The sequence below is a fragment of the Macaca thibetana genome, chromosome X (genome assembly GCF_024542745.1).
Source record: "Macaca thibetana thibetana isolate TM-01 chromosome X, ASM2454274v1, whole genome shotgun sequence".
In the NCBI taxonomy this organism is placed as follows: Eukaryota; Metazoa; Chordata; class Mammalia; order Primates; family Cercopithecidae; genus Macaca; species Macaca thibetana.
Window position 1 is genome coordinate 18153551 of NC_065598.1, and position 27320 is coordinate 18180870.

At 38.2% G+C, this 27320-nt stretch overlaps 1 protein-coding gene across 3 annotated transcripts in view; it reads left to right on the forward strand.

The window, feature by feature from the left end:
* CDKL5 (cyclin dependent kinase like 5) overlaps positions 1–27320 on the forward strand; it is a 226042-nt gene that overhangs the window by 76090 nt on the left and 122632 nt on the right. For 2 of the 3 annotated variants that reach the window (XM_050777522.1, XM_050777521.1), the window contains exons 2-3: positions 4896–5118; positions 8611–8645. In XM_050777522.1, coding sequence (XP_050633479.1) covers positions 5055–5118; positions 8611–8645 — 99 coding nt within the window. In that variant the 5' untranslated portion in view covers positions 4896–5054. Of the gene's footprint in view, positions 1–4890; positions 5119–8610; positions 8646–27320 lie in introns of those variants that run through there. The other variant, XM_050777524.1, reaches the window with a different exon arrangement.

Below are 27320 nucleotides of genomic sequence, written 5' to 3' on the forward strand. Positions count from 1 at the left end.
GTAAATATTTCCTGGGTGTTCTTTCAAACCAGCCATAGAAAATGAAAGAATGGTTCGTTTTCAGAAATGCTCTGAGCATCTTTTACCAGGAATGTGACTGATGTAGATCCTCATATAGCTGGCTCCTTGCCATTGCCATCTCAGCTCAAATGTTACCTTTTTAGAGAAGCCCTCTCTGTCTGAGTAATCATTCTTTTCCCCTCTTTCATAACAAAATACAACATAATAGTCTTGTATTTTTTTTCCACCAGCAAAATGTAAAGTTCCACGAGGGTAAGGACCTTGCCTGTCTTGTTTACCACTGTGCTGTGTGTCTTATCCTGAAAACATGGGAGGCAGTCAGTAATTATTTGCTTAATGAATGAATAAATGTTTATTTCTTCTCAAATTGTGACATCTTTTTTTCTAAATGTCAGAGTAATCCTTAAAAAATTTTTGATTCCACTGAACTCAAGTTTTCTAAAATAAGTATAGCAAAAGGAGGTCAGTGTAGCTGGAGTGAAGCTAGTCAAGGGAGAGACTAGTAGGAGATGATATCAGAGGAGGGGACGTCAAGGCCTGTGGCTCATGTGGATTTTGGTTTTCACTCTTAATGATATGGGAGGCCATTAGAGGGTTTTGAATGAGAAGTGACATGGTCTGACTTATCTTCTTCAAGAGTTACTCTGACTTCTTTAAGGTCTGTAGGAATCTGTAGGGATACTGAAGTATGGTCTATTCTGGGCTCTCACATCTGTTCTATTGGCTAAGTTAGTCTGTGCCAGAACCATCCTTTCTTAATTTCCCTCACTCTATTATAATCCTCAACATATTCAGTAGGGCATCCTGCCAGATCCTACCCTCAAAGCCTAGTGCTCTTGTAACTTTTCTTATCTTTCTTACTCTTTTCTTTTTCTTATTCTTTGCTGCTCATACTTGTAGTAGGAGGGTGTTGCTTCTACTTGGAACTCTGCCCTTGCATATATATTTTAAAATCAGCTTGTCTTAATTCTTTAGAAAACCTTGTTGGGATTGTGATTGGAATTGCATTGACTGTATAGATCAATATGGAAAGAATTGATACCTTTATAGTTTTGAATCTTCCTAGCTGTAAAATTTGGATAACTTGTTTAGGTGTTTTTTAATGTCTTTGAGTAAAGTTACATATATATTTGAAAAGTGGTTGTGAATATCTTTTGTTAAATCTTATGTGCTTTTTAAAATTATTGTAAATGTGGTTTTTGTTTTTGTTTTTGTTTGAGACAAGGTCTGGCTCTATTGTGCAGGCTAGAGTGCAATGGCACAATCTTGGCTCACTGCAGCCTCCGCTTCCTAAGCTCAGCCTCTGGAGTAGCTGGGACTAGAGGCATGCTCTGCCACACGCAGCTAATTTTTGTATATTTTGTTGAGGCTGGATTTTGCCATGTTGCCCAGTCTGGTCTCGAACTCGTGAGCTCAAGCAATCTGTTTGCCTCGGCCTCCCAAAGTGCTGGGATTACAGGCGTGAGCCACTGTGCCCCACCCATAAATGTGATATTTAAAAATTGCTTTTTCTATTTCTTACAAATGATCTTTACAAATGCAACTGATATTTGTGTATTAAGCTTATGTTCAGCTACTTTGCCAAACACTAATAATTCCAATAATTTATGAATTCTTTTGAATTTTCTGTCTGTTTTCGTTTCTCTCTTTTCAATCATACATTTTATTCATTTATTGTTTCTTATTTTACTAAACCAGCTATAACCCGTGAGGATGTTTTTGTTTTTGTTTTTGAGACAGGGTCTTGCGGTGTCACCCAGGGTGGAGTGCAGTGGTGTGATCATGGCTCACCGCAGCTTCGCCCTCCTGGGCTCAAGCAGTCCTCCCTCCTCACCCTCTGAGAGTAGCTGGGACTACAGGCGTGCACCACCACACCCGGCTAATTTTTGTTGTTTTTCTAGAGACAGGGTTTCACCACATTTTCTAGGCTGGTCTTGAATTCCTGAGTGTGAGTGATCCGTCCACCTCAGCCTCCCAAAGTGCTGGGATTATGGACATGAGCCACTGTGCCTGGCTAGGATGTTTAATACTAATGTTAATAAGTATTAATAGTAGAACTCCCTGTCATGTTTTTGTTTGTTTGTTAGAGACAGAGTCTCACACTGTTGCCCAGGCTGGTGTCTGGTGGTGCAATCAAGGCTCACTGCAGCCTCGACCTCCTGGGCTCAAGTGATCCTCCCATCTCAGCCTCCCACAACCATGCCCGCCAGTCTAGTTTTTTTTTTGTTTTTGTTTGTTTGTTTTTTGTTTTTGTAGAGACTGGGTCTCCCTGTGTTGCTCAGGCTGGGCTCAAGCGATCCTTCTGCCTTGGCTTCCTGAAGTGCTGGGATTATATGCGTGAACCACTGTGCCTGGCACATGTTCTTAAGTTTTAAAGGGACTGTGTCTACTATTTCACATTTAAGAATGATGTTTGTTGTAGATTTTTGTCAGATGCCCTTATTAGGATATGCACATTTTAAAATCACCTAATAATGTATATATTGCTTTTTAGAAAACTTGCACCAATTTACATTTCTACCATCAGTGTATGAAAGGGCACTTCTTGACAATGCTTATCCACATCGTGTGGGGTATTCTTGTTAAAAGTTTCAGATTTTATAGGCAGTAAGGAACTTCTTGTTTAGATTTATTTCTTGCTTTTAAAACAATATTTTGTCTTGGTACCACTGTTATTCTTCTTAGAGATAGGATAAGCTTTTTGAAACAAAGCTTATTGCCGGGCGCGGTGGCTCACGCCTGTAATCCCAGCACTTTGGGAGGCCGAGGCAGGCGGATCACAAGGTCAGGAGATCGAGACCACGGTGAAACCCCGTCTCTACTAAAAATACAAAAAATTAGCCGGGCGCGGTTGTGGGTGCCTGTAGTCCCAGCTACTCGGGAGGCTGAGGCAGGAGAATGGCGTGAACCCGGGAGGCGGAGCTTGCAGTGAGCCGAGATCGCGCCACTGCACTCCAGCCTGGGCTGGGCGACAGAGCGAGACTCCGTCTCCAGAAAAAAAAAAAAAAAAAAAAAAAAAAAGAAACAAAGCTTATTTTGAAAATATTTCAGATTTAGAGAAAAATTGCAAAAATAGTGCAAAGAATTTCCTACTTTCTATACCCTTGACCTAGATTTTCCAAGTGTTAACATTTTATCATATTTGCTTTATCATTCTGTCTTTTTTTCTCTTTCCCCATACACACTTGTAATTTTTCTCAATGGTTTAAGTTGTAAACATGATGCCCCTTTAAAAACTTTAGTGCTGTTTCTTAAAAACAAGAGCACTGTTTTATGTAACCAAAGTACTAATATGAAAATTAGAAAACCACTGACAACAGTACTATAATCTGTGAACATTTGAATTGTATCAATTGTTCTTTATAGCAAAAAAAGAACAAAAGCTTTTTCTTGTTCAGGATGTAATCCAGGATCATGCATTGTATTTCATTGTCATATCTCTTAATCTTCTTTAATCTGGAATAGTTGCTTCTTGTTACTCAGTTGTTTCTTGTCTTTTGTGACCTTGACATTTTAAAAGAATACAGGCCAGTTATTTAGTAAAATGTCCCTCAGCTTGGGCTTCTCTCTTGCTTCTTGTGGTTAGATTCAGGTTTTGCATTTCTGGCACGAATGCCACAGAGGTGGTGATGTGATGCACCCTATCAGGGGACATATAATGTTGGTTTGTCCCCTTATTGATGATGTTAACTTGATCACTTAATTAAGGTGGTATCTGGCAGGATTCTTCAGTATAAAATTACTATTTTTCTTCTTGTAATTAATACGTATCTTGTGGGGAGATACTTTGAGATTAGATAATATCCTGTTTTCCATCAAATTTTCAACCTCTAGTTTTAGCATATATTGATCATACTTGCTTGAAATAATTATTACCAGAGTGATTGCCAAATGGCGATTTTCTAATTTTATCACTACATTTATTATAAGGAATTATACTTCGCAAAAGAGCTTTCTCTTCTCCCTTATTTATTTATTTATGTCAGTAAGGACTTTTATATGGGTTATAATCTGTTACTGTGCTTATTTACTTTGTTGCTCAAATATTCCCGATTAGGCCAGTGGGAGTCACATCAGTCTGACTCCTGTGTCCTTTTGAGGTACCCCTATCATTCTTTGAGCATTTCCTTACTTTCTGGCACCACAAAAATATACCCTAGGCTCCTATGGTACTTCTCCTACCCCACCCTTGGAATCAGCCTTTTCTTCAAGGAACTCTAGTTCCTTTTATTAGAGCCCCAGCTGTGTTCATAGCTATAGGGGTATCATTGCTTCTAGGCCTTCTCAGCAGACAGAGCTAGGAAATATATGTATGTGAGTGCACATTTACACAAACACCTTTATATCTGTCTGTACCCCTGTATATTAAAAACTGAGCTTATATTGTTAACACCAACTCCAAGCCTTCTCCCTTTTTATATTTGTTACTCCCTTTTATGAGAATTAAGAAACCAAGGTCAGTATATTCACCTATTTGCTCTATCTTAGAACACACACAAACAAGTTTCATGTCACTGTATAAAAGCAGGTATCTAAGTAGAGTATAGTATTTGTTTGTAATTCTTTTTGTTTTTAGCTTTAGGAGAGTAGATAGTGAAAATGCTGTTTTCAAAAGTTACCTATGGTTAATTCATTTGTCCTTGTCCCCTAAAGTGTGGTTATATTATTCATTTCAAATACAGAGAGGTTCATTTGTTTGTTTGTATTCGTTCCATTTTGGGTTCTTCGCTCCTATTACTGTTGGTTTCTTCTTCATTTTAAGTGTATGAAACATTAAAATGGATTGAAAAATAACTATACAAAAAGGTAAGATTGGTTATTAGAGTACTGCAAATATAAAATTTACAGCTTTTCATTGTGTTTGTTTTTTTCAGGGAATTGTTTAATACTTCATGATTGCAACAAGTATGTGAAAGTTCCCACCAGCCAGTGAGAATTTCTTCCTTCAGAAGGTTTTTGGTCTTACCGTGCAGCTTTCTGAGTTCTTTTGGTGCCATGTTTTGTGGCTTGCATCAAAAGAGGAGTTTGTCTTCATGAAGATTCCTAACATTGGTAATGTGATGAATAAATTTGAGATCCTTGGGGTTGTAGGTGAAGGTAAGTTGGAATTTTTGCATTCCTTGAGTTTTGAGCAATGAACAGTTAGTTATTCCTACCACCAAAAAGTTACTAATCGGATCCTGTTAATTTAACCTGTATCAATTCACATGTGTGTCTAAGAGTAAAATATTAAAAATAAAATTACTCTTAAACAATTTGGGTCTCTCCAATAAAAAATTAATAACATTTTAAAACCTTTTAAAGTTTAATAAATCAAATATTTTTTTTCCCTTTTATTTTAAAAAGAGCCCCAGTGTTAAAACAATCTTGACTGCCTTCATTCTTTTTAGCAATCATGAATTCCTTAGTCTGCATTTTTTTCTTGGTTACATTTTATTTTTATATCAGCTAGGCTTATTTTGAATAACTTAAATTTCATTCATTCGTTCATTCATTCGAGACAGAGTCTCAACTGTTACCCAGGCTGGAGTGCAGTGGCACGATCTCGGCTCACTGTAGCCTCTGCCTCCTGCGTTCAAGCGATTCTTCTGCCTCAGCCTCCTGAGATTACAGGCGTGAGCCACTGTGCCCAGCTGATTTTTGTATTTTCACTATAGACTGGGTTTCACCATGTTGGTGAAATTGTACTTAATACCTGGTAAATAAACAAATAACTTCTGTTTCTTTGAAAATGAGAGATTATGTTTTGTAAATTCTGAGGCACACAATTTTATCTCTGAAATCAGGGGGGATCTTATAATCAGTATGATGTCACAGTTTAATTGGCAGCTCTTCCTTTCCTAGTAGTACATAAAATAATGCTCATGACCAATGATATACCATTGATTTGATGAAATATGATGTCATTTTGTATAAACCGACTCCTAAAAAAAAAATCGTTTCTTCTGATTTTTCTTGCTTAGTTTTTGCTCTAGACTTAAAGATAACTTTGGAAATTTTGATAAATGATTCCGTTAACAGAGGATAAGTGATTGTAATTATGGTTTCTTAGCATTTGTATCTTTAAAGCATATGTTACAAAAATTTCATATTTCAGAATTTTCAAATAAACTTTGAATTCCTAAAGGACTGTAAAAAAGTTTACCTATGTGAACAGCAAAGCTGTTTTTAAGTTTTTAAGTTGGCAAATCCTTTTCAAATACATAGAAACAATTAAAATAAAGAGTTTAATCATTGGATGCTTGTTTCAAGGTCTGAAGTTCAAACCATACAAAACAAATAGATCTTTGTTCCTTCACTAGTCAACTCCTCTTCCATTTCTTCACCGATGTTATGTAAAAACTCATTCTCAGTGTCTTGCCTACCATCTGTTCTGGAATAGCCTATTTTATTTTTCAAAAGTATTAGAATTAAAGACCAATGTAATAAAGCTGCTGACTGGAGAAGGCTAGCATATAGGGTGTAACAAGATTAGAATGTTCCAGATTCTGGGCCTAAGTTTTTCTGGATTATAACTAGTTTTTCTCAGTATAGCCATAGGTGATCATCTTCTTTGGGACTGGCTTAAAATTACCAGACTGATATATATATATAGATCTGATATATATATCTCAGAATCTGTTACTTTAAGTTGTAATCAGAACCACCATTGCTGTATGTTTCTTTCTTTGGAAATCACCTCACATATTTTTTTGGCTAGGATATACATATAAAGTACATAAAAATCTTTCGCCAGGCACGGTGGCTCGTGCCTATAATCCCAGCACTTTGGGAGGCTGAGGTGGTGGATCACAAGGTCAAGAGATCCAGACCATCCTGGCCAACATGGTGAAACCCTGTCTCTACTAAAAATACAAAAATTAGCTGGCTGTGGTGGTGGGCACCTGTAGTCCCAGCTACTCAGGAGGCTGAGGCAGGAGAATTGCTGGAACCCAGGAGGCAGAGGTTGCAGTGAGTGAGCTTGTGCCACTGCACTCCAGCCTGGTGAGAGAGCGAGACTCTGTCTCAAACAAACAAACAAACAAAAACAAACAAACAAAAAACCCTGTCAAGCAAACTCTACATTCTTGTAGTTTAGACAGGGTATTTTTCACCCCATAGAAAAACTGACATAGACAGAGAATTGAACAATTGCCTGGCAATTGTGAAGTTAAGTTAGATGGTTATAATGGCTGGTTCTATGCTAACTCTGATAATAGGATTCATCCATCTCTACCAAAGTGAGGGAGACTTGTTCAGGTTCCATAGACTCTGCTGGAGACACTTTTCCTAATTTTGTATCCCTGAAGCCCCCTTCTCATAGATGAATGCAGGCTTGCCAGTCTGCTAATGTTAATGTTCTTGATGTTTCTGTAAAGCTCAGCTATCATTCATGATATTTTGATTCTCTTAGTTAGATTTTTCACAGTATAATTTTAACCTCAGTTTCCTGGGTACCTCGCTGTCAACTCTGTTCTACTTCTAAGGAAGAAGTTTATTGCCTAGATAATAGGATAAGTAACCCCAAAGGTGTTTACTTGTTGAAATACACCAAAGACGGTGGGAGTGCTTGTGGCCTTTGTGCATGAACTGAGTCTTTATTTATGGCAAAAGTTAGCAAATCCTACCAGCTATTAATTGGAATACTGAGGCCTGGACTACCTTGCCAGTCAGGAGAGACATTCAGCTGGATGTGGTGGTGCATGCCTGTAATCCCAGCACTTTGGGATGCTGAGGTGGGAGGATCGCTTAAGGCCAGGAGTTTGAGACCAGCCTGGGCAACATAGTGAGACCATGTCTCTACAAAAAAACTTTAAAAACAAAACAAAACAAAAAAGAAGAGGGGCATTTCAATATCCTAGAGGAAGATTTTAATGTCTTCTAGAACAGAGAGTGTATTTGGTGGGCTCTGTGCTTGAGCTTACTATTGGGATGTCATTAGCGCTTAAGGATTTTTTTGTTTGTTTGTTTTCGCGCCCAGGCTGGAGTGCAGTGGTGCGATCTAGGCTCACTGCAACCTCTGCCTCCTGGGTTCAAACAATTCTCCTGCCTCAGCCTCCTGAGTAGCTGGGATTATAGGCACCTGCAACTATACCCAGCTAATTTTTGTATTTTTAGTAGAGATGGGTTTTCACCATGTTGGCCGGGCTGGTCCCGAACTGAACTCAGGTGATCTGCCAGCCTCGGCCTCCCAAAGTGCTGGGATTACAGGTGTGAGCCACTGTGCCTGGCCTAGCTCTTAAGTTTTAAGTTCCATAGAATTTTCTGAGTTAATTTTCATTTATTCTCCAAGTTCTTAAGACCAAATCTTGTCTTCATAAATGTATAAGCCTACATTTAAACATATTGCCAGTGAAATTTTCTTTGAAAAGAAACATTTAAAAATACTTGTTGGAGGAAATGACTTGTCTATACTCTTTATAATAAATGTATAATAAAGTATGTTCCATTTGTATGTGGCTCATTACTGCATTATCACTATAGAATCTTGTCACTTTAGTGGTCATTATTATAACACTGAGAAGCAATGTCAATATAGCAGAGCTTTGATTTCTTCAAGACCTGTAGTTTGTATGCATGCCCTTGATTGTTTACTTCTTTTTATTATAGGAGCCTATGGAGTTGTACTTAAATGCAGACACAAGGCAAGTACATTATTTTTAAAAAGAAATATCTGTATATGTTTAACTGTTTTGAAGCTAATGTAGTGCTCTGTGCATGTGGGCATGTACAGGTTGAACATTCCTTATCTGAAATGCTTGAGACCAGAAATGTTTTGGATTTTTTCAGATTTTGGAATATTTCCATATATATAATGAGATACCTTGGGGATGGGACCCAAGGCTAGACACGAAATTCATTTATGTTTCATATATACTTACTACATATAGCTTGAAGGTAGTTTTATGCAATATTTTAAATTTTTGCCTAAAACAAAGTTTAAATACTTATATGTGGAATTTTCCACTTGTGGCATCATATCGGTACTCAAAGTTTTGTATTTTGGAGCATTTTGGATTTTTGAATTAGGGATGCTCAACCTGTAATTAAAACTCTGGTTATGATGATGTTGTTTAATGAAGTGGAATTAATATGTGAATGCTGCCAGAAAGAGACTACTTTTAGGTAAGCTTGATCATGGTTGGGTAGTCCTTAGTTCTTAGCAATCACGTGCTTTTTTTTTTTTTTTTTTCAACTGACCTATGCCATGCACCTCATAATGACATTTAGGTCAACAGTGGACAGCGTATACGATGGTGGTCCCATAAGATTAAAGATATGGTATTTTTCGTTTAGATAAAAAACATGTTCAGATACACAAATACTTGTCATTGACTATGGTACTCAGTAAGGTAACATGCTGTACAGGTTTGTAGCCTTGGAGCAGTAGGCCATACCATGTAGCCTAGATGTGTAGTAAGCTATACCATCTAGGTTTGTGTAAGTATACTCTATGATGTTTGCGCAGTGATAAAATCACCTAATGACATATTTTTCAGAATGTATTCTTGTCATTAAGTGATGCATGACTGGGTAAGTGAAAAGCTGCCTAATGGGAAAAGAGAAAAGGTGGTGGGATGGGAAGAAGAAAGCAGGGCAGTGACAGATTTAATTTATGTTCAAGTACTTATGAGCAAAGAGAAGTTTTTTTTTTTTTTTCATGTAGACCCATTAACTTAGATTGCTTGATGCATTTGAATCCAGATTTTGAAGGGTAATAAGGTAGGTGTTTAGATATGAGCTAGGACTTAGGATAATAGTGTAGATTATGATTACTGGCTATAGTTGATTACCCTTGAACAGCTGTGCAATGAACCTTACTGGAAATTATTTTACTATGATAATAATCACAAATTATTCAGAGAAGTTATTTGAAGTTTCCATAGCTGTTGTTCAGTGGTAAGCATGTTTTACTAGGAGAGTAACTTTCAGATGGCAAGTGTTGAAACTGTAACAAACATTAGTTTAAATATTTTTCTATTATGGCATACCTAGTCTGAGTATTTGGCTTCATTTGCATATAATTTGTTAAGACGAAGGTTTTAAGTTTTTTCGTGATATTTTAGAATGATATAATTTATGTCTGTGATGATTTTAGCAATTTAACCCAAAACATTTAAACTCCTGAATCTGTCATCTATTGAAAATAATATGTGTGTGTATGTATGTAAATACGCACACAAATAAATAAAGATGATACTCTTATATTTGCTTTTCCTTTTGTACAAAATACCACCTGCCTTTTGGATTTAAGCCTTCGTGACAGTTAATGTATTTTTGTGTTTAGATCACAGATCTCTTACTTCCATGCAGTGGCTTTTGTATTCTTCTTGAAATTGGATGTTTGAACTATTTTATGTGAATAATAGTTATCTGAAGATCTCTTTGCCATTAAATTTTCAAAAATGGTTTGAATACTATTGGTTCTTGATTAAGGATGATTAAGAATTTAAAACAATAAATATAATAAATTTAGCACCTTGAACACCTTGCTAAGAAATGTTATTGTAGTTTGAAATTAAACAAATGAAAACCTCCCTAATAAAATGCTAAATGCTATACTTTTAATGACTTGCCTTTAGTTATAAATTTCTGAAGCTTAAAAAAAATTCCTGGGTGGATATTACTTGGGAGAAATAGGTTATTAGTTTCCAAGTTAAATTTGACTTTTTCCCGAACATAAAACCTCCTTTTATACAATGGCTCTGTTTATGCAACATTGCAAATGGAAGCTTCAGTTCTTCTAATCTTGGGTTTTAAAACTCAAAGATTTATGAGATATATACATACCTTACATATGTACATACACATATGCATATATATATTATACATATACGTATATCTGATATATATTACACATCATGTACAGAGTCCAAATGTTTTCTCCTAGTCATTGTCCTACTTCAACCTGTGACCTTTTTCTCTATACTTTCTTGTAACTTTAAGCTCTCCCTCTGCCTTTTATATAAAAATAGTTTATTATTTAAATATATTGTTTTTATCTTTCTATTTACTCATTTGTTAAAATGGTTGTTTCGTATACCTGGCTCTCAAAACACACACTGTTAGTGCCAGCAGGATGGGCCCAGTGTGAAAGTGGATGAGAATGGACATCTCTGCTCTTAGGAAACCAACTCTAAATGTGAACTCTGATTTTTAGTTACTGTGTATAGGGCACTTTGAATTACAAGGATAAATAAACCATACTTTTCTTGCCTTTATATGGCTTATGGTCTGTCTGAAGAGATAGAAGAATAGATACTTAAAAAAAAACAAAACAAAAAAAAAAAACAACACAAGCCTGTGAGGTTGCTGCAAATGAGATACATCTAAAACATTTCTCTCTTTGCTGTCCTTCACTACATGAGGTCACACACCAGCTCTTTAAGTGTTGTTGATTTCTCCTTGCATGTGTCTAAAAAGATATCACTGGATGGAAAATTTAAAGCATAAATTAGTGCCTATCTCAGAGTATTATAAAACTCTTTTTTAGAATCTGCAGCTGTTTAGTCATTAGGCTTGTTATAGATAGTATATCCTTTTCCCAGCTAAAATCAGACCTTCAAATCTATATTCCATTATCCAAAAATAGAGAATTTGATGCTTCTGGTAAGATTGACGCTTTAGGGTCAAACAACGGATTGTTATGAAACTCATATTATAATTAAAAATGTATATAATCTTCCCGATTGTACTTATATATAATCAGGCCAATATATTTTGCATACCTTTAAAAATTTAGTGAAATGTTTATAAAAATGTCTAAGTCAGGTCTGTGTGATTGTTTATGCATAAATTGGGTATCTTTTTGAAAAGGTTGACTGTGGGTGTATATATAAATAAATAATTCTTAGCATGTTTTATATTTGTACAAGTGTAGAAGAAAGTCACTGTTTTAATCTGTGTACTGTCGCAATAATTGAGAGATCATGCTGACAAATAGGTGTATTTTGTCTTTTGTCCATAGAATATGATGTTGGGCTGATCCAGACCAAAGATTATACTTCCTAATTTACTGAAATTAATGCTGCTCAATTTCAAAGCAAAAATATAGCTCGTACAATTTTTTTTGACAGCTAAACAAAATTAAGCTGTATGTATTTATTGTATATATAATAAGTTGTTATATATACACATTGACATGCATATGAAATCTCTTAGCAGTGACTAAGCTTCTTTTTAGGACTCATTATGACTACTCACATTTGAAAGATGTTCTAGGCCGGGCACAGTGGCTCACACCTGTAATCCCAGCATGTTGGGAGGCCAAGGTGGGCAGATCACCTGAGGTCAGGAGTTGAAGACCAGCCTGGCCAACGTGGTAAAACGCAGTCTCTAGTAAAAATACAAAAATTAGCCGGGCATGGGGGCGCATGCCTTTAGTCCCAGCTACTCGGGAGGCTGAGGCAGGAGAAGCACTTGAACCTGGGAGGTGGAGGTTGCAGTGAGCCAAGATCACACCACTGCACTCCAGCCTGGGCAACAGAGAGAGACTCTGTTGCAAAAAAAAAAAAAAAAAAAAAAGATATTCTGGTTTGGACCTTTACCCTGCAGATATGCATAGTTAATTATCTTTTTATTTGTATGCGTGTTTCTGTTCCCCCCTCCTCCCCGCAGACGAAGTCTCTCTCTCACCCAGGCTGGAGTGCAGTGGTGTGATCTCGGCTCACTGCAACCTCCACCTCATGGGTTCAAGCGATTCTCGTGCCTCAGTCTCCCGAGTATCTGGGACTACAGGCATGCACCACCATGCCCGGCTAATTTTTGTATTTTTAGTAGAGATGGGGTTTCATTACATTGGCCAGGCTGGTCTCAGACTCTTGACCTCAAGTGATCTGCCCACCTCCACCTCCCGAAGTGCTGGGACTACAGGCGTGAACCACCGCACCCAGCCTTGTGTGTCTGTTTTAAAGTGCCTATGAGATAGGCATGTTTTATAGCATGGTTTTCTTAGCAAAAACCCAAAAAGGTCATGCTTACAACAAGGCAAGGATAATTGAATGGGGTTGAAATAAAGACATTCAATTAGAGCTTGAGGAAAGTGGGCTTATACAGCTTGATAGAGAGAGGCTGGAGGGTGATGCTCATTGAGCCCAGGACAGGAAAGTGGTGAAGCATATAATTCATTTCCTGTGACTGTGGTTGACTTATGAGAAGTTTTTGTTTGTTTTGAAGCAGTAGGTGACATATGCTTTTGAGATAGCTGGTTATACAAAGCTGTGAACATCCAACATTGGAGTACAGCCTGTAAGTGTTCAATAAATAATAATCTTACATTAGAGGACTGAAGATGAAGGATGCAGTAGAGAGCTGTTGCAGAGTAGCAGGGACCTGGTACTTGTGGAGGGATGAAAGATGATCCCAGGGACTTGAATGTGGTAAACTAGAAGCTTTGGTATTATTTATCTGACTGGGAAACTTATAAAAGATATATGAGTTTGGGGGGAGAAATAATGAGTTTGGCTTTAATAAAGAATAAAAATGGCAGCAGAATATAAAACCTAATATTAACAAATACTACCTATTGAGCATCTACCACATACTAGACACTCTGCTAGATGTCTCAATCACTACAACAAGATAATTCTATTCTTAGCCTCATTTTACAGATGAGGAGACTGAGTCTCAGAGGGTCTATGTAATAGGGCCAAAATCATGTGGCTGATAAATTGTGGAACTAGGCTTTGATCTGACTCCAGAAATAGCTAACTTGAGCATGAGATAGGAGCTGTCTCGTCTCGTCTCATCTCGTCTCTTCTCTTCTTTTCTGTCTCTGTCTGTCTGTCTGTCTGTCTCTCTCTCTCTCTCTCTCTCTCTCTCGCCCAGGTTGGAGTGCAGTGGCACCATCTCTGCTCACTGCAACCTCTGCTTCCCGGTTTCAAACAATTCTTGTGCCTCAGCTTCCCGAGTAGCTGGGATTACAGGCATGAGCCACCATCATGCCTGGCTAATTTTTGTATTTTTAATAGAGATGGGGTTTCACCATGTTGGCCATGCTGATCTTGAATTCCTGACCTCAAGTAATCCACCTCCCTCAGCCTCTCAAAGTGCTGGGATGACAGGCGTGAGCCATTGTGCCCGGCCTACTTTTTTTTTTTTAATTGCTAAACAATTTTAAGAAGATACTTGAGGAAAAATATCTGTCTCCTCTTAGAGAGGCACTCATAGAGAACCATTGTGTGTGGTTTCTGCTCTTGTCCTGGGTTTTGTTGCTGACCCAATTAATTGTAGAACAGTGTCTGGAACACTGAAATAGTCTCACCCAAATTCTAATTCTTTGTATTTTAATATTTTGTATTTGAGATTTTGCTAGACTGTTGATACCGGAAAAACTACAAATGCTGCTGTTGTCTTTTTTTTTCTAGTAAGATAGGGTCTCACTCACTATGTTGACCAGGCTGGTCTCGAACTCCTAGCCTCAAGCAGTCCTCCCATCTTGGCCTCCCAAAGTGCTGGGATTACAGGCATGAGCCACTTCTGTTGTCTTTTTATCTATTAAAGAAATTGTGTCATTTTCCATGCTGATCTGACTGTGGGTGTGTGTGTGACGGAGTTTTGCTCTTGTTACCCAGGCTAGAGTCCAATGGCACAATCTCAGCTCACTGCAACCTCCACCTCCTGGGTTCAAGTGATCTCCTGCCTCAGCCTCCCGAGTAGCTGGGATTATAGGCATGCACCACCACACTGACTGATTTTTTGTATTTTTAGCAGAGACAGGGTCTCACCATGTTGGTCAGGCTGGTCTTGAACCCCTGACCTCATGTGATCCACAACGCCTGGGCCTCCCAAAGTGCTGGGGTTACAGGCATGAGCGCCTGGCCTGACCTGACCTTTTTAGGGAACTAGAAGAGTTTTGGGCCTTTGCAAGCCTCCTGTTTGCCTTTATCCTCATCATCCGAATCTACATTTAGTTTATTGTTTGTGAGTTTTTTAGTAAACAGAGTAAGGGATTAGTCATGTTAGAATTAGTATTACCTCTTTCTACTCTGAAAACTTTCCCTCATTCCTCCTTTTTACAGTGATTCAGTTCCTAAATCATCATTTCCCCTCTCTCTTCTAGAGGATGAATTGGCTGGAATGCTTTTCCAGTTTACCACTTTCAAATCCTTGGGATTATCTTTCATCCCTCTTCAGGGACTGAGTCCCTGCTACTCTGCAACAGCTCTCTACTACATCTTTCATCTTCAGTTCTCTAATTTAACATTCTTATTTATTGAATACTTATAGTTAACTTTAAAGTCCTTTTATGGTAATCATAAAAATATAATTAATTCAAAGAAGAGAACATCTCTTCTGCACTATAAGGTGAATAATTTCATTAGTCTCTGATAAATGTGCTTAAGTGATTTATACTAGCTCCTTAATGCCACTTTTCTTCAAAACTTCAGAAACAAAAATGAGTGTGAATCTTTTTTCCCCCTACAGGCCTGCAATATATATGCACTGATTAACAAATATCTATATAGTGGAAACTCTTGAGTAATTTAAGCATAGCTCTTTATCAGTTGTTGAAACTACTTCAAAGGAGTGCATGGATCCCAGCACTTTGGGAGGCCAAGACAGGCGGATCACCTGAGGTCAAGAGTTCGAGACCAGCCTGGCCAACATGGTGAAACCCCATCTCTACTAAAAATACAAAAAAAATTGCTGGGCATGGTGCCAGATGCCTATAATCCCAGCTACTCGGGAGGCCAAGGCAGAATCGCTTGAACCCAGGAGGCAGAGGTTGCAGTGAGCGGAGATTGGGCCACTGCGCTGCAGCCTGGGCGACACAGCGAGACTCCGTCTCAGAAAATAACAAAGTAGTACATGGTGATCTATTTCTACATAAAAAGTAATCCAACACTGATTTACTGTATAATTAGAAGCTGTAGTTCATATTTTGCAATTTAAAGGTGACTTTCATATATTAAAGCATTTTAATTTTTAAAAATCGACTTTTTTTTTTTAAAGCTACTTCCTGTACTTAAAACACTGTGTTCTAGGCATGGCATTATAAAGTAAAATTCAACCAGACATCTAAGAAAAATCTATTGAATGCCTATCAAATATCAGGCACTTAGCTAGGCACTGACTGCAAAAAAACAATAAGATGTAATTCTTACTTTTAAGGAATTTAACATGGATAAATTAACAAATATAAAGTCATGTTTTCTTTTTTCTTTTTTGAGAAAGAGTCTTGCTCTGTTGCCAGGCTGGAGTGCAGTGGCACAATCTCGGTTCACTGCAACCTCCACCTCCCAGGTTCAAGTGATTTTCCTGCCTCAGCCTCCCGAGTAGCTGGGACTACAGGCGCCCGCCACCACGTCTGGCTAATTTTTTTATTTTTAGTAGAGATGGGGTTTCACCATGTTGGCCAGGATGATCTCAATCTCTTGACCTCATGATCTACCCTCCTCGGCCTCCCAAAGTGCTGGGATTATAGGTGTGAGCCACCGTGGCCCGAGCCCAGCCTTAAAGTCGTGTTTTCTGTTCTCAGGAAGTTTAACATATAGTTTGGGAGAGGTAAATTTGAGATAAGATGGTAGTTGACATGATAGTGTGAAACCTTCCCCCCCCACTTTTTTTTTTTCCCCAATAAATTCTCCATTGAAGTCTGCTTTAGGAAAAACTCATGTCAATAATAGAGTAGGGCATGGGTGGTGGGGAAGCATTTCCCAGAACCCCACATGAGAACTACCATAAAGCTGGGGATAGAGTTAAGGAGTAACATTATTAGCTGATAATGGACTGAATGAGAATGGTATAGTGAGAACCTCTGTTTTACCTCTGTGTGTCAGAGGGCCCAGAATCCTTGGTGTGGTAATGATGGATTGTAGAACCTTCCCCAAATGGCACAGCTGAAAGTTGATCCAGGAGGCCCAAGTCATTGCTGTTAAGACTCTACCATATTAGGATGGGCAGGAGAACCTTCCCTAGCTGTATAGGTCTGGAGCTGGCAAACTACTGCCTGTGGGCTCTATTTTATAAATAAAGTTTTGTTGGAATGCAGCCACAGTCATTTAAGTATTTTTTGTGCATGCTTTTGCAATACAATGACAGTTGAGTAGTTGCGATAGAGACAGACCCACAAAGCCTGAAATATTTATTATCTGGCTTTGTATAGAAAGAGTTTGCTGACTTCCGATATTGAACAAGCCTTAACTAGGAGAATATTGTGGGAACAGCGTAGTGGCCTTGGTGAACCACAGTCTCAATTTCTATTTGACTATTTGCCCTTGGTGCTCTAAGAGCCTGAGGAATAAGGTTAATAATGTGGGGGACTTCAGTGAAAATTACTTTTCCGTTGATCGGGACTTGAGTAAATCCTTTGAATGGCTGGGCAGGAAGTTTTGTATTGGTTACCTCTTTCACATGTCAACTCTCACAGCAGAGATGTGGAATTTGCTGGGTACTGGACATACAGAGACACATACAGTCTATTTACCTTCTGTCACATCACTGGCCTGCATAGTGCCCTTTCCACCCAAAGGTGAATACGAAGAAAATAGTCCTCATTGAGACTGAAAAAATTCTTCAGCTCAAGAGAAGGACATTCTCATAAATATGAAGAGATTTATGAGTGTAAAATTCTTTGGAGAAAAATATGTGAGATTCAAGGGAACGTAAATAAGAAATTAAGATGAAACAGTTAACTTTCGTTTCAAGTGCCTCTTGTCTTCCAGGCATTGTGCTAGCTGCTTTATTTTCGTGTCTCTTTCAATCCTCATAATAACCATCAAAGTTAGAAGGAATTATCCTCCTCTTATGTGGGGGAAACTGGTGCTCAAATAGGTTAATTTCCTGAAGGCTATACAAGTTAGTAGATGGTTGAGCCAGGAATTCATCACATTTTAGGCTCCCCCTTTTTTTAAAAAATTGAGATAAAAGTCACATAACATAAAATTAACCACTTTAAAGTATATAAGTATGTGACATTGAGTACATTCATAACGTGCAACCACCACCTCTTACAAGTCCCAAAACATTTTCATCACCCCAAAAGAAAACCCTGTACTCATTACCCACCATTTTCCCTTGCCTCTGGCAACCACCAATCTGCTTTCTGTATTTACCTATTCTGGATATTTCATATAAATGGAATCATACAAATCATACAACATGTGGCCGTTTGTGTTTGGCTTCCTTGACCTATGTTTTCAAAGTTCATCCACGTTGTAGCATGTAACAGTACTTCATTCCATTTTATGCCTGCATGATACTGTTTCGTGTTGTATGAATATACCTCATCTTGTTTATCTTTTCATTGGTGATGGACATTTGAATTGTTTCTACCTTTTGTCCGTGAACATTCATGTACAAGTGTTGTTTGAGTTTCTATTTTCAGTTCTCTGGGGTGTATACCCCAAAGTAGAGTGGAAATGCCATGTTTAATTTTTTTGAAAAATTGCTTAAACTGTTTTCAACAGCAGCTGCCCTACTTTACATTCCCACCAGCAATGTATGAGAGTTCCAATTTCTCCACATCCTCACTAACTCTTGTTTCTTCCTTCTCCTCCTCCTTCTTATTGTTGAGACACAGTCTCACTCTGTCGCCCAGGCTGGAGTGCAGTGGCTCCTTGCAACCTCCGCCTCCCAGGTTCAGGTGATTCTTGTGCCTCAGCCTCCCGAGTAGCTGGGATTACAGGTGTGCAAGCCACCATGCCTGACTAATTTTTGTATTTTTAGTAGAGATGGGGTTTCGCCATGTTGGCCAGGCTGATCTCAAACTCCTGGCCTCAAGTGATCCACCTGCCTTGGCCTTCAGTTGTCCCAGCACCTGGATTTGTTGAAGAGATCATTCTTTCCCCATTTACGGGTGCTAGCACCCTTGTTGAAAATCAGTTGGCCATAGACATGCGAGTTTGTTTGTGGACTCTCACTTTTATTCCATTGGGCTATGTGCCTGTCTTTATGTCAGTACTTCACTGGTTTGATTACTATAGATTTGTAGTAAATTTTGAAATTCGGAAGTGTGAGTCTTCCAACTTTGTTCTTCTTTTTCAATACTATTTTGGCTATCAAGGGCTCCTTGCAATTCTGTATGAATTTGAAATTTTTTTTTTCTTCATTTCTGGGAAAAAAAAGCTGTTGGAACTTTGATAGAGATTGCATTGACTCTGTAGATTGCTTTGAGTAATACTGTCATCCTAACTATAAATTCTTCCAATCCATGGGACCTTTCCATTTATTTAAGTGTTTAACTTCTTTTAGCAATGTTTTGTAGTTTTCCGTGTACTAGTCTTTTACCTCATTGGTTAGATTTATTCTTAGATGTTTTATTCATTCAGGTGCTTTTTTTGTTTTTGAGGCAGAGTCTTGCTCTGTTGCCCAGGCTGGAGTTTTGTTTTGTTTTGTTTTGTTTTTTGAGACAGAGTCTTGGTCTGTTGCCCAGGCTGGAGTGAAGTGGTGTGATCTTGGCTCACTGCAACCTCTGCCTCCTGGGCAAGGTTGAGGCAAGCAATTCTCATGCCTCAGCCTACTGAGTAGCTGGTATTACAGATGTACACCACCACACCCAGCTAATTTTTATATTTTTAGTAGAGACAGGGTTTTGCCATGTTGGCCAGGCTGGTCTCGAACTCCTGGCCTCATGTAATCCACCCACCTTGGCCTCCCAAAGTGCTAGGATTACAAGCATGAGCCACCACGCCTCTCTGCTCTTTTAAATGAAATTGCTCTGTTAATTTCTTTTTTGGATTGTTTGTTGCCAGTACATAGAAATATTACCAATTTTTTTTTTTTTTTCTGAAACAGAGGCTCTGTCACCCAGGCTGTAATGCAGTGATGTGATCTCGGCTCACTGCAACCTCTGCCTCCCGGGTTCAAGCCATTCTCCTGGCTCAGCACCCCCATGCAGCTGGGATTACAGGCAGGTGCCACCACACCCAGCTAATTTTTGTAGTTTTAGTAGAGACAGAGTTTCACCATGTTGGCCAGGCTGGTTTCGAACTCCAGACTTCAAGTGATCTGCCTGCCTTGGCCTCCCAAAGTGCTGGGATTACAGGTGTGAACCACAACACCCGGCCCCAGTTGTTTCTTGTTTTTTTTTTTTTAAATTGTGGTAAAATATATGTAATATAAAATTTGCCTTTTTGTTGTTGTTGTTGTTGTGTTGAGACAGAGTCTCGCTCTGTCCCCCAGGCTGGAGTGCAGTCGCGTGATCTCGGCTCACTGCAGACTCTGCCTTCTGGGTTCATGCCATTCTCCTGCCTCAGCCTCCAGAATAGCTGGGACTACAGGCGCCTGCCACCACACCCAGCTAATTTTTTTTTTTTTTTGTATATTTAGTAGAGATGGGGTTTCACTGTGTTAGCCAGGATGGTCTCAATCTCCTGACCTCGTGATCCACCCACCTCAGCCTCCCAAAGTGCTGGGATTATAGGTGAGCACCCGACCCCTTTTTAACTATTTCTAAGGCCACAGTTTGACATTAATTGTATTCACAGTGTTACGTAACCATTACTACTAAGTATTTGCACAATTTTTTCATTACCTCAAACAGGAACTCTCTGCCAATTAAGCAATAGCTCTCTAATTCCCCCATCCCCAGTAGTAGTAACTTCCAATCTACTTTCTGTCTCTATGATTTTTGCCTATTCTAGATATTTTATATAAGTGGAATATTACAGTATTTGTCCTTTTGTGTCCGATTTCTTTCACTTAGCATGATGTTTTCAAGGTTCATTCATATGGTGTGTATCAGAACTTCATTCCTTTATATGGCTGGACAATATTGGAACAACATATAACAATATTAGATGGTTGAACCTTGAAAGCATTATGTTCATTGTATATGTATACAACGAACAAAATGTGGTATATACATGTAATTAGATATCATCTATTACCATTGAGTATTCATGCTGTTACCTCTGGGCTTTATAGATGTTCTTTATCAGGTTGAGGAACTTGCCCTCTATTTCTAGTCTTCTCATCTGCCATGGATATGATATGTGGGGGGAAAATGTACACCACATTTTGTTTATCCATTCATTTCTTCGTGGACACGAGTTATTTATACCTTTGGTTATTATGAATAATGCTGCTATGAACATTCACATACAAGTATCTGAGTCCTTGTTTTCAATTCTTTTGGATATATACCTAGGAGTAGCATTGCTGGCTCATATGGTAATTACATGTTTAATATTTTGGGGCCTACTGGTTTTTGTGTTTTGATCTTGTATTATGCAACTTTGCTGAATTTGTTTATTCTAATTGTGTGTGTGTGTGGATTCTTTAGAATTTTCTCTATATGAGGTACCATCTGTGAATAGGGGTAGTTTTACTTATCCATTTACAGTTTGGACACCTTTTATTTCTTCTTCTTGTCAAATTGCTCTGGCTAGAACTTCCAGTGCTATGTTGAATAGAAGTGGTGAAAGTGGGCATCTTTGTCTTGTTCCTGATCTTGAGAGGAGGGGTTTTAGTCTGTTACCATTGAGTATTCATGATGTTAGCGGTGGGTTTTTAAAATGTCCTTTAACAGGTTGAGGAAGTTGTCCTCTATTTCTAGTCTTCTCATCTGCCATGGATATGATATGTGGGTAAAGGTAGATAGGCAGTTTAAAATGCACAGTGTTATCATAAAGCAGCTGTCTCTTTCACCAAGCCTTCCTCTGGTTGTTGTGAGTTTTTGAATAGTTGCAGAGTTGTGGAAAAGTTGATTCTGATACTTTTTGCCAGCTCATTAGTTGTTTTTGTGGAGGGACAGAGTCCTAGATTTCCCAGTTCTGCCATTTTCCGTGCTAACACTCTCTAGTTATGTGTTCTGCACATATTTTTTTCCAGTCTGTGGCATGTCTTTTCATTCTTATAATGGTATGTTTACCAAAGCAGAAGTTTTTAATTTTAATGAAGTCCTACTTAACAAGTTTGTCTTTCATGTACAGTCCTTTTGGTGTTACATTTGAAACCTCATTGCCAAACTGAAGGTCACCTAGATTTTCTAGGTTATCTTCTGGAAGTTTTATACATTTGCATTTTACATTTAGGTGTATGATCTGTTTTGAGTTAGTTTTTGTGAAAGTTGTAAGGTCTGTGTCTAGATTCTTTCTTGTGCATTTGGACATCTAGCACCGTTTGTCAAAAAGATTGTTTTCTCCGTTGGATTGCCCATGCTCCTTTGACGAAGATCTGCTGATTGTATTTGTGTTGAGTCTATTTTTTGTTTATTTGTTTGTTTGTTTTAGGGATGGGGTCTTGCTTTGTCATCCAGGCTGCAATACAGTGATGCAATCATGGCTCACTATAGCTTCAAACTCCTGGGCTCAAGTAATCCTCCCATCTCAGTCTCCCAAATAGTTGGGACTACAGGCGTATGCCACCACGCCTGGCTAATTTTTATATTTTTAGTAGAGATGGGGTTTCAGCATATTGATCATGCTGGTCTTGAATTCCTGACCCCAGGTGATCCACCCGCATCAGCCTCCCAAAGTGCTGGGGCTACAGGCATGAGCCACTGTGCCCGGCCTAATTTTTAAATTTTTTGTAAGGACAGGGTCTTGTATGTTGACCAGGCTGGCTCTTGAGTCTGTTTTTGTGCTTTATTCTGTTCCATTGATGTCTGTGTCTATTTTGCACCAATACCATATTGTCTTGATTACTGTAGTTTTATATTATCTTCAATGGGAGTAGTAGTATCAGTCCTCTCACTTTGTCATTCTTCAGTATTGGGTTGGCTGTTTTGGGCCTTTCGGTACAACCTTTGACTTTAGTTTGTCAGTATTCACAGAATAGCTTCTAGGGATTTGGATTGGGATTGCATTGAATCTACAGATTAAGTTGAGAAGAATTGACATCTTAACAATATTGAGTCTTCCCCCCCCCCTTTTTTTTTTTTTTGAGATGGAGTCTCACTCTGTTGCCCAGGCTGGAGTGCAATGGTGCGATCTCGGCCCACTGCAACCTCCACCTCCCGGGTTCAAGTGATTCTCCTGTCTCAGTCTCCTGCATAGTTGGGATTGCAGGCTCCCACCACCACGCCTTGCTAATTTTTGTATTTTTAGTAGAGACGGGGTCTCGCCATGTTGGTCAGGCTGGTCTCGAACTCCCGACCTCAGATGATCCACCCGCCTTGGCCTTCCAAAGTCCTGGGATTATAGGCGTGAGCCACCACGTCTGGCCACCAATATTGAGTCTTATAATCCATGAACACGAAATCTCTCTCTATTTATTTAGATCATCTTTGATTTCTTTCCACAGCAATGAATAATTTTTCACATACAGATCCTGCAAATATTTTGTTAGGTTTATACCTTAGTACTATTTTTGGGGTGCTAATATAAATTGTATTGTGTTTTCAGTTTCAAATTCTAGTTGTTCTCTGCTGATATACAGGAAAGTAATTGACTTTTGTATGTTAACTTTGCATCATGTGACCTTGTTATAATTGTTTATTAGTTCCAGGTTTTTCTTTTTCTTTTTTTTGTTTTTGTGGGTTCTTTGGGATTTTCTACATAGACAGTCATGTCATCTGTGAACAAAACAGTTTTATTTCTTTCTTCCCAATTTGTATATCTTTTCTTTCCTTTTCTTGTCTTACTGTATTTCTTATGACTTCCAGTACAGTGTTGAATATGACTTATGAGGTGGGGCATCCTTCTGATCTTAAGGGGAAGGCATGCAGTTTCTTGCTGTTAAGTACCGATAATGTTAGGTTTATGTAGATGTTCTTCATCAACTTGAGGAAGTTCTTCTCTATGCCTAGATTGCTGAGAGGTTTGTTTTTTTTTTTCTTAAATCAGTAACAGAGATTGAGTTTCAAAAAATGCTTTTCTGTATCCATTGATAAGACCATGTAATTTTTCTACTTAGCATGGTGGTGGTGGTATATTACATGGCTTGATTTTGGAATGCTGAAGCAGCCTTTCTTTTTTTTTTTTTTTTTTTTTGAGATGGAGTTTCGCTCTCGTTGCCCAGACTGGAGTGCAATGGCGTGATCTTGGCTCACTGCAACCTCCACCTCCCCAGGTTCAGGCGATTCTCCTGCCTCAGCCTCCCGAGTAGGTGGGATTACAGGCATCTGCCACCATGCCTGGCTAATTCTGTATTATTAGTAGAGATGGGGTTTCTCCATGTTGGTCAGGCTGATCTCGAACTCCCGACCTCAGGTGATCCGCCTACCTCGGCCTCCCAAAGTGCTGGGATTACAGGCATGAGCCACTGCACTCGGCCCTGAAGCAGCATTTCATACCTGGTGTATAGTTGTTTTCATATATTGGTGAATTTGATTCCCTTAATATTTGTTGTGCATTTTTGCATTTATATTTATGAGAGGTATTGGTCTGTAGTTTGCCTTTTGAAAAATTTATTTAGCTTATTTTGGTATTAGGATGATGCAGACCTCATAGAATGAGTTAGGAAGTATTCCTTCTGCTCCTGTTGTCTGGAAGAGATTGTAGATAATTGGTATAATTTCTTAAATGTTTGCTAGAATTCACCAGTGAAACCATGTAAGAATGGAGCTTTCTTTTTTGGAATGTTAATAATTATTGATCCATTTTCATAGATACAGGCCTATTCAGATTATTAATTTCTGTGTAAATTTTGGTAATTTGTATGTTTCAAGGAATTGGTCCATTTTATCTAAGTTGTCAAATTTTTAGGCATAGATTTATTTATAATAATCTGTTATTTTCCTTTTAATGTCCATGTGATTTGGTAGTGATGACTCTTCATTCAAATCTGATGTGAATAATTTGTGTTTTTTTTTTTCTCTTGGTTAATTTGGGTAGAGGTTTATCAGCTTTATTGATTTCAGAGAAGCAGCTTTTATTTTTATTGTTGATTGTTTTCAGTTCATTGATTTCTACTGTCATTTAAAATTTTTTTTCTTCTCCGTGTTTTAGGCTTAAGTTGCTCTTCTTTCTTTTCTTTCCTAAGTTAAAGCTTAGATTATTGATTTTACGTCTGTTTTCTAATAACACACTTGATGCTATAAACTTTTCTCTAAGTGCTGCTTTCACAGTATTGCACAAGTTTTGACTTGTATTTTTATTTAGTCCAAAATATTTTAAAATTTCTCTTGAGACTTCTTTGACTCATGTGTTATTTAGTAGTTTGTTGTTTATTCTGTGACTATTTTGAGACTTTCCAGTTATGTTTTTGTTACTGATTTCTATTTTAATTCCATTGCGGTATGATGGCATACTTACTGTGATAGCTACACATTTATTAAGGTATGTGTTATGGCCCAGTTGTGGTCTATCTTGGTGATTGTTCCATGTAAGCTTGAGAAGAATGTGTATTCTGCTGTTACTAAAGTGTGATATAAATGTCAAGTAGATCCAGTTGCTCCATGGTATTGTTCAATTCATAGATATCCATACTCATTTTTTTGCCTGCTATATCGGTTACTGAAAGGGGCTGTTGAAGTGTCCAACTATAGTAGTGGGTTTGTCTATTTCTATTTGCAGTTATATGAGTATTTTCCTCATGTATTTTGATGCTGTCTAGTTTGGTACATTCATATTAAGGATTGTTATGTCTTCTTGGAGAATTTTGCATTTTGTAATGCTCTTCTTTATCCCAGTGATTTTCCTTGTTCTGAAATCTGCTTTGTCTAAAATTTATGTAACTACTTCAGCTTCCTCTTAATTAGTGTTAATGTGGTATAATTTTATCCATCCCTTTACTTTTATCCTATCCCTTCCTTCCCTCCCTCCCTCCCTCTCTCTGTCTCTCTCTCTCTCTCTCTCTCTCTTTTTCTTTCTCTTGCTTTGCTTTGCTTTCTGTTTATTTATTAATTATTTTTAGATACAGAATCTTGCTCTGTTGCCCAGCCTGGAATGCAGTGGCACAATCATGGCTCACTGCAACCTCTGCCTCCTAGGCTCAAGCCATCCTCCCACCTCAGCCTTCTGTGTAGCTGGGACTACAGGTGTGCACTGCCATGCCTGGCTAATTTTTTGTATTTTTTGTAGAGACGGGGTTTTGCCATGTTGCCTAGGCTGGTCTCAAACTCCTGGGCTCAAGTGATCCTCCCACCTCGACCTCCCATAAGTGCTGGGATTATAGGCATGAGCCACCACGCCTGCCCCATTTCTTTATATTCATTTTTTTAAATCTACTCTGATAATTTAACTGGTGTTCGGAGGCCATTCACAGTTAAAATGATTATTAATATAGTTGAATTAATATGAACCATGTTTATAACTGATTTTCTATTTGTTGTACTTACTTTTTTTTTTTTAATCCCCTCTTTTTCTGCCTTCTGGTTTTAACTGACCATTTTACAGGATTCCATTTTCTCTCCTGTTTTAGAGTGTCCATTATACTTGTTTTTACTTATTTTTTTTTTTTTTTCGGTCATTGCCCTAGAGTTTGCAGTGTACATTTACAACTTATCTAAGTACACGTTCAGATAACTCTATACTGCTTCTTGAGGACTGTAGGTACCTTTTACTAGAGTATTTGAACTTCTTCCTCCAGTCCCTTATAACGTTACTGTTATTCATATTGCTTATCCATATGCTATACTCAGTCAATAATAGTTACTATTATTATTTTGAACAGTTATCAGTTAAGAATAGGAAAAATAGATTTTATCTTAACTGCATTTATTCCTTCTCCAATGCTCTTTTCTTTCTGTAGATCCCAGTTTCTTATCTATATAATTTTGCCTTCTCTCTGAAGAACTTTTTAAAGCATTTTTAAAGGGCGGGTCTACTGGTGACAAATTCATTCAACATTTGTTTATCTGAGAAACTCTCCTTCAGTTTTGAAGGATCATTTCACTGAGTAACTTTGAGGTAGAGTTTTTTTTTTTTTCTTTCAACATTTTATAAATATTTCACTCTACTTTCTTACTTGCATGGTTTCTGACAAGATGTCAGATGTAGTTCTTATCCTTGTTCCCTATAGGTGAGGTGTTTTTTTTCCTCTGGTTTCTTTCACAGTTTTCTCCTTGTGTTTAGTTTTGTGTAGTTTGAATATGATGTACTTAGGTGTAGATCTTTTGGTATTTATTCTGCTTGGTCTTCTCTGAGTTTCCTGGATATGCATTTTGGCACCCTTAATTTTGAAAGACTCTTTGCCGTTATTCTTTCAAATATTTCTTCTCCCTTGTCTCACTTTTCTCTTTGTATTCCAATTATATATGTTACACCTTTTGTAATTTTCCCATAATTCTTGGATGTTCTATTCTGCTTTTTAAAATTCTTTTTTTCACCGGGCACGGTGGCTCATACCTGTAATCTCAGCACTTTGGGAGGCTGAGGCGGGCGGATCACAAGGTCCAGAGATTGAGACCATCCTGCCCAAGGTGGTGAAACCCCGTCTCTACTAAAAATACACACAAAAAAATTAGCCGGGTGTGGTGGCGCACGCTTGTAATC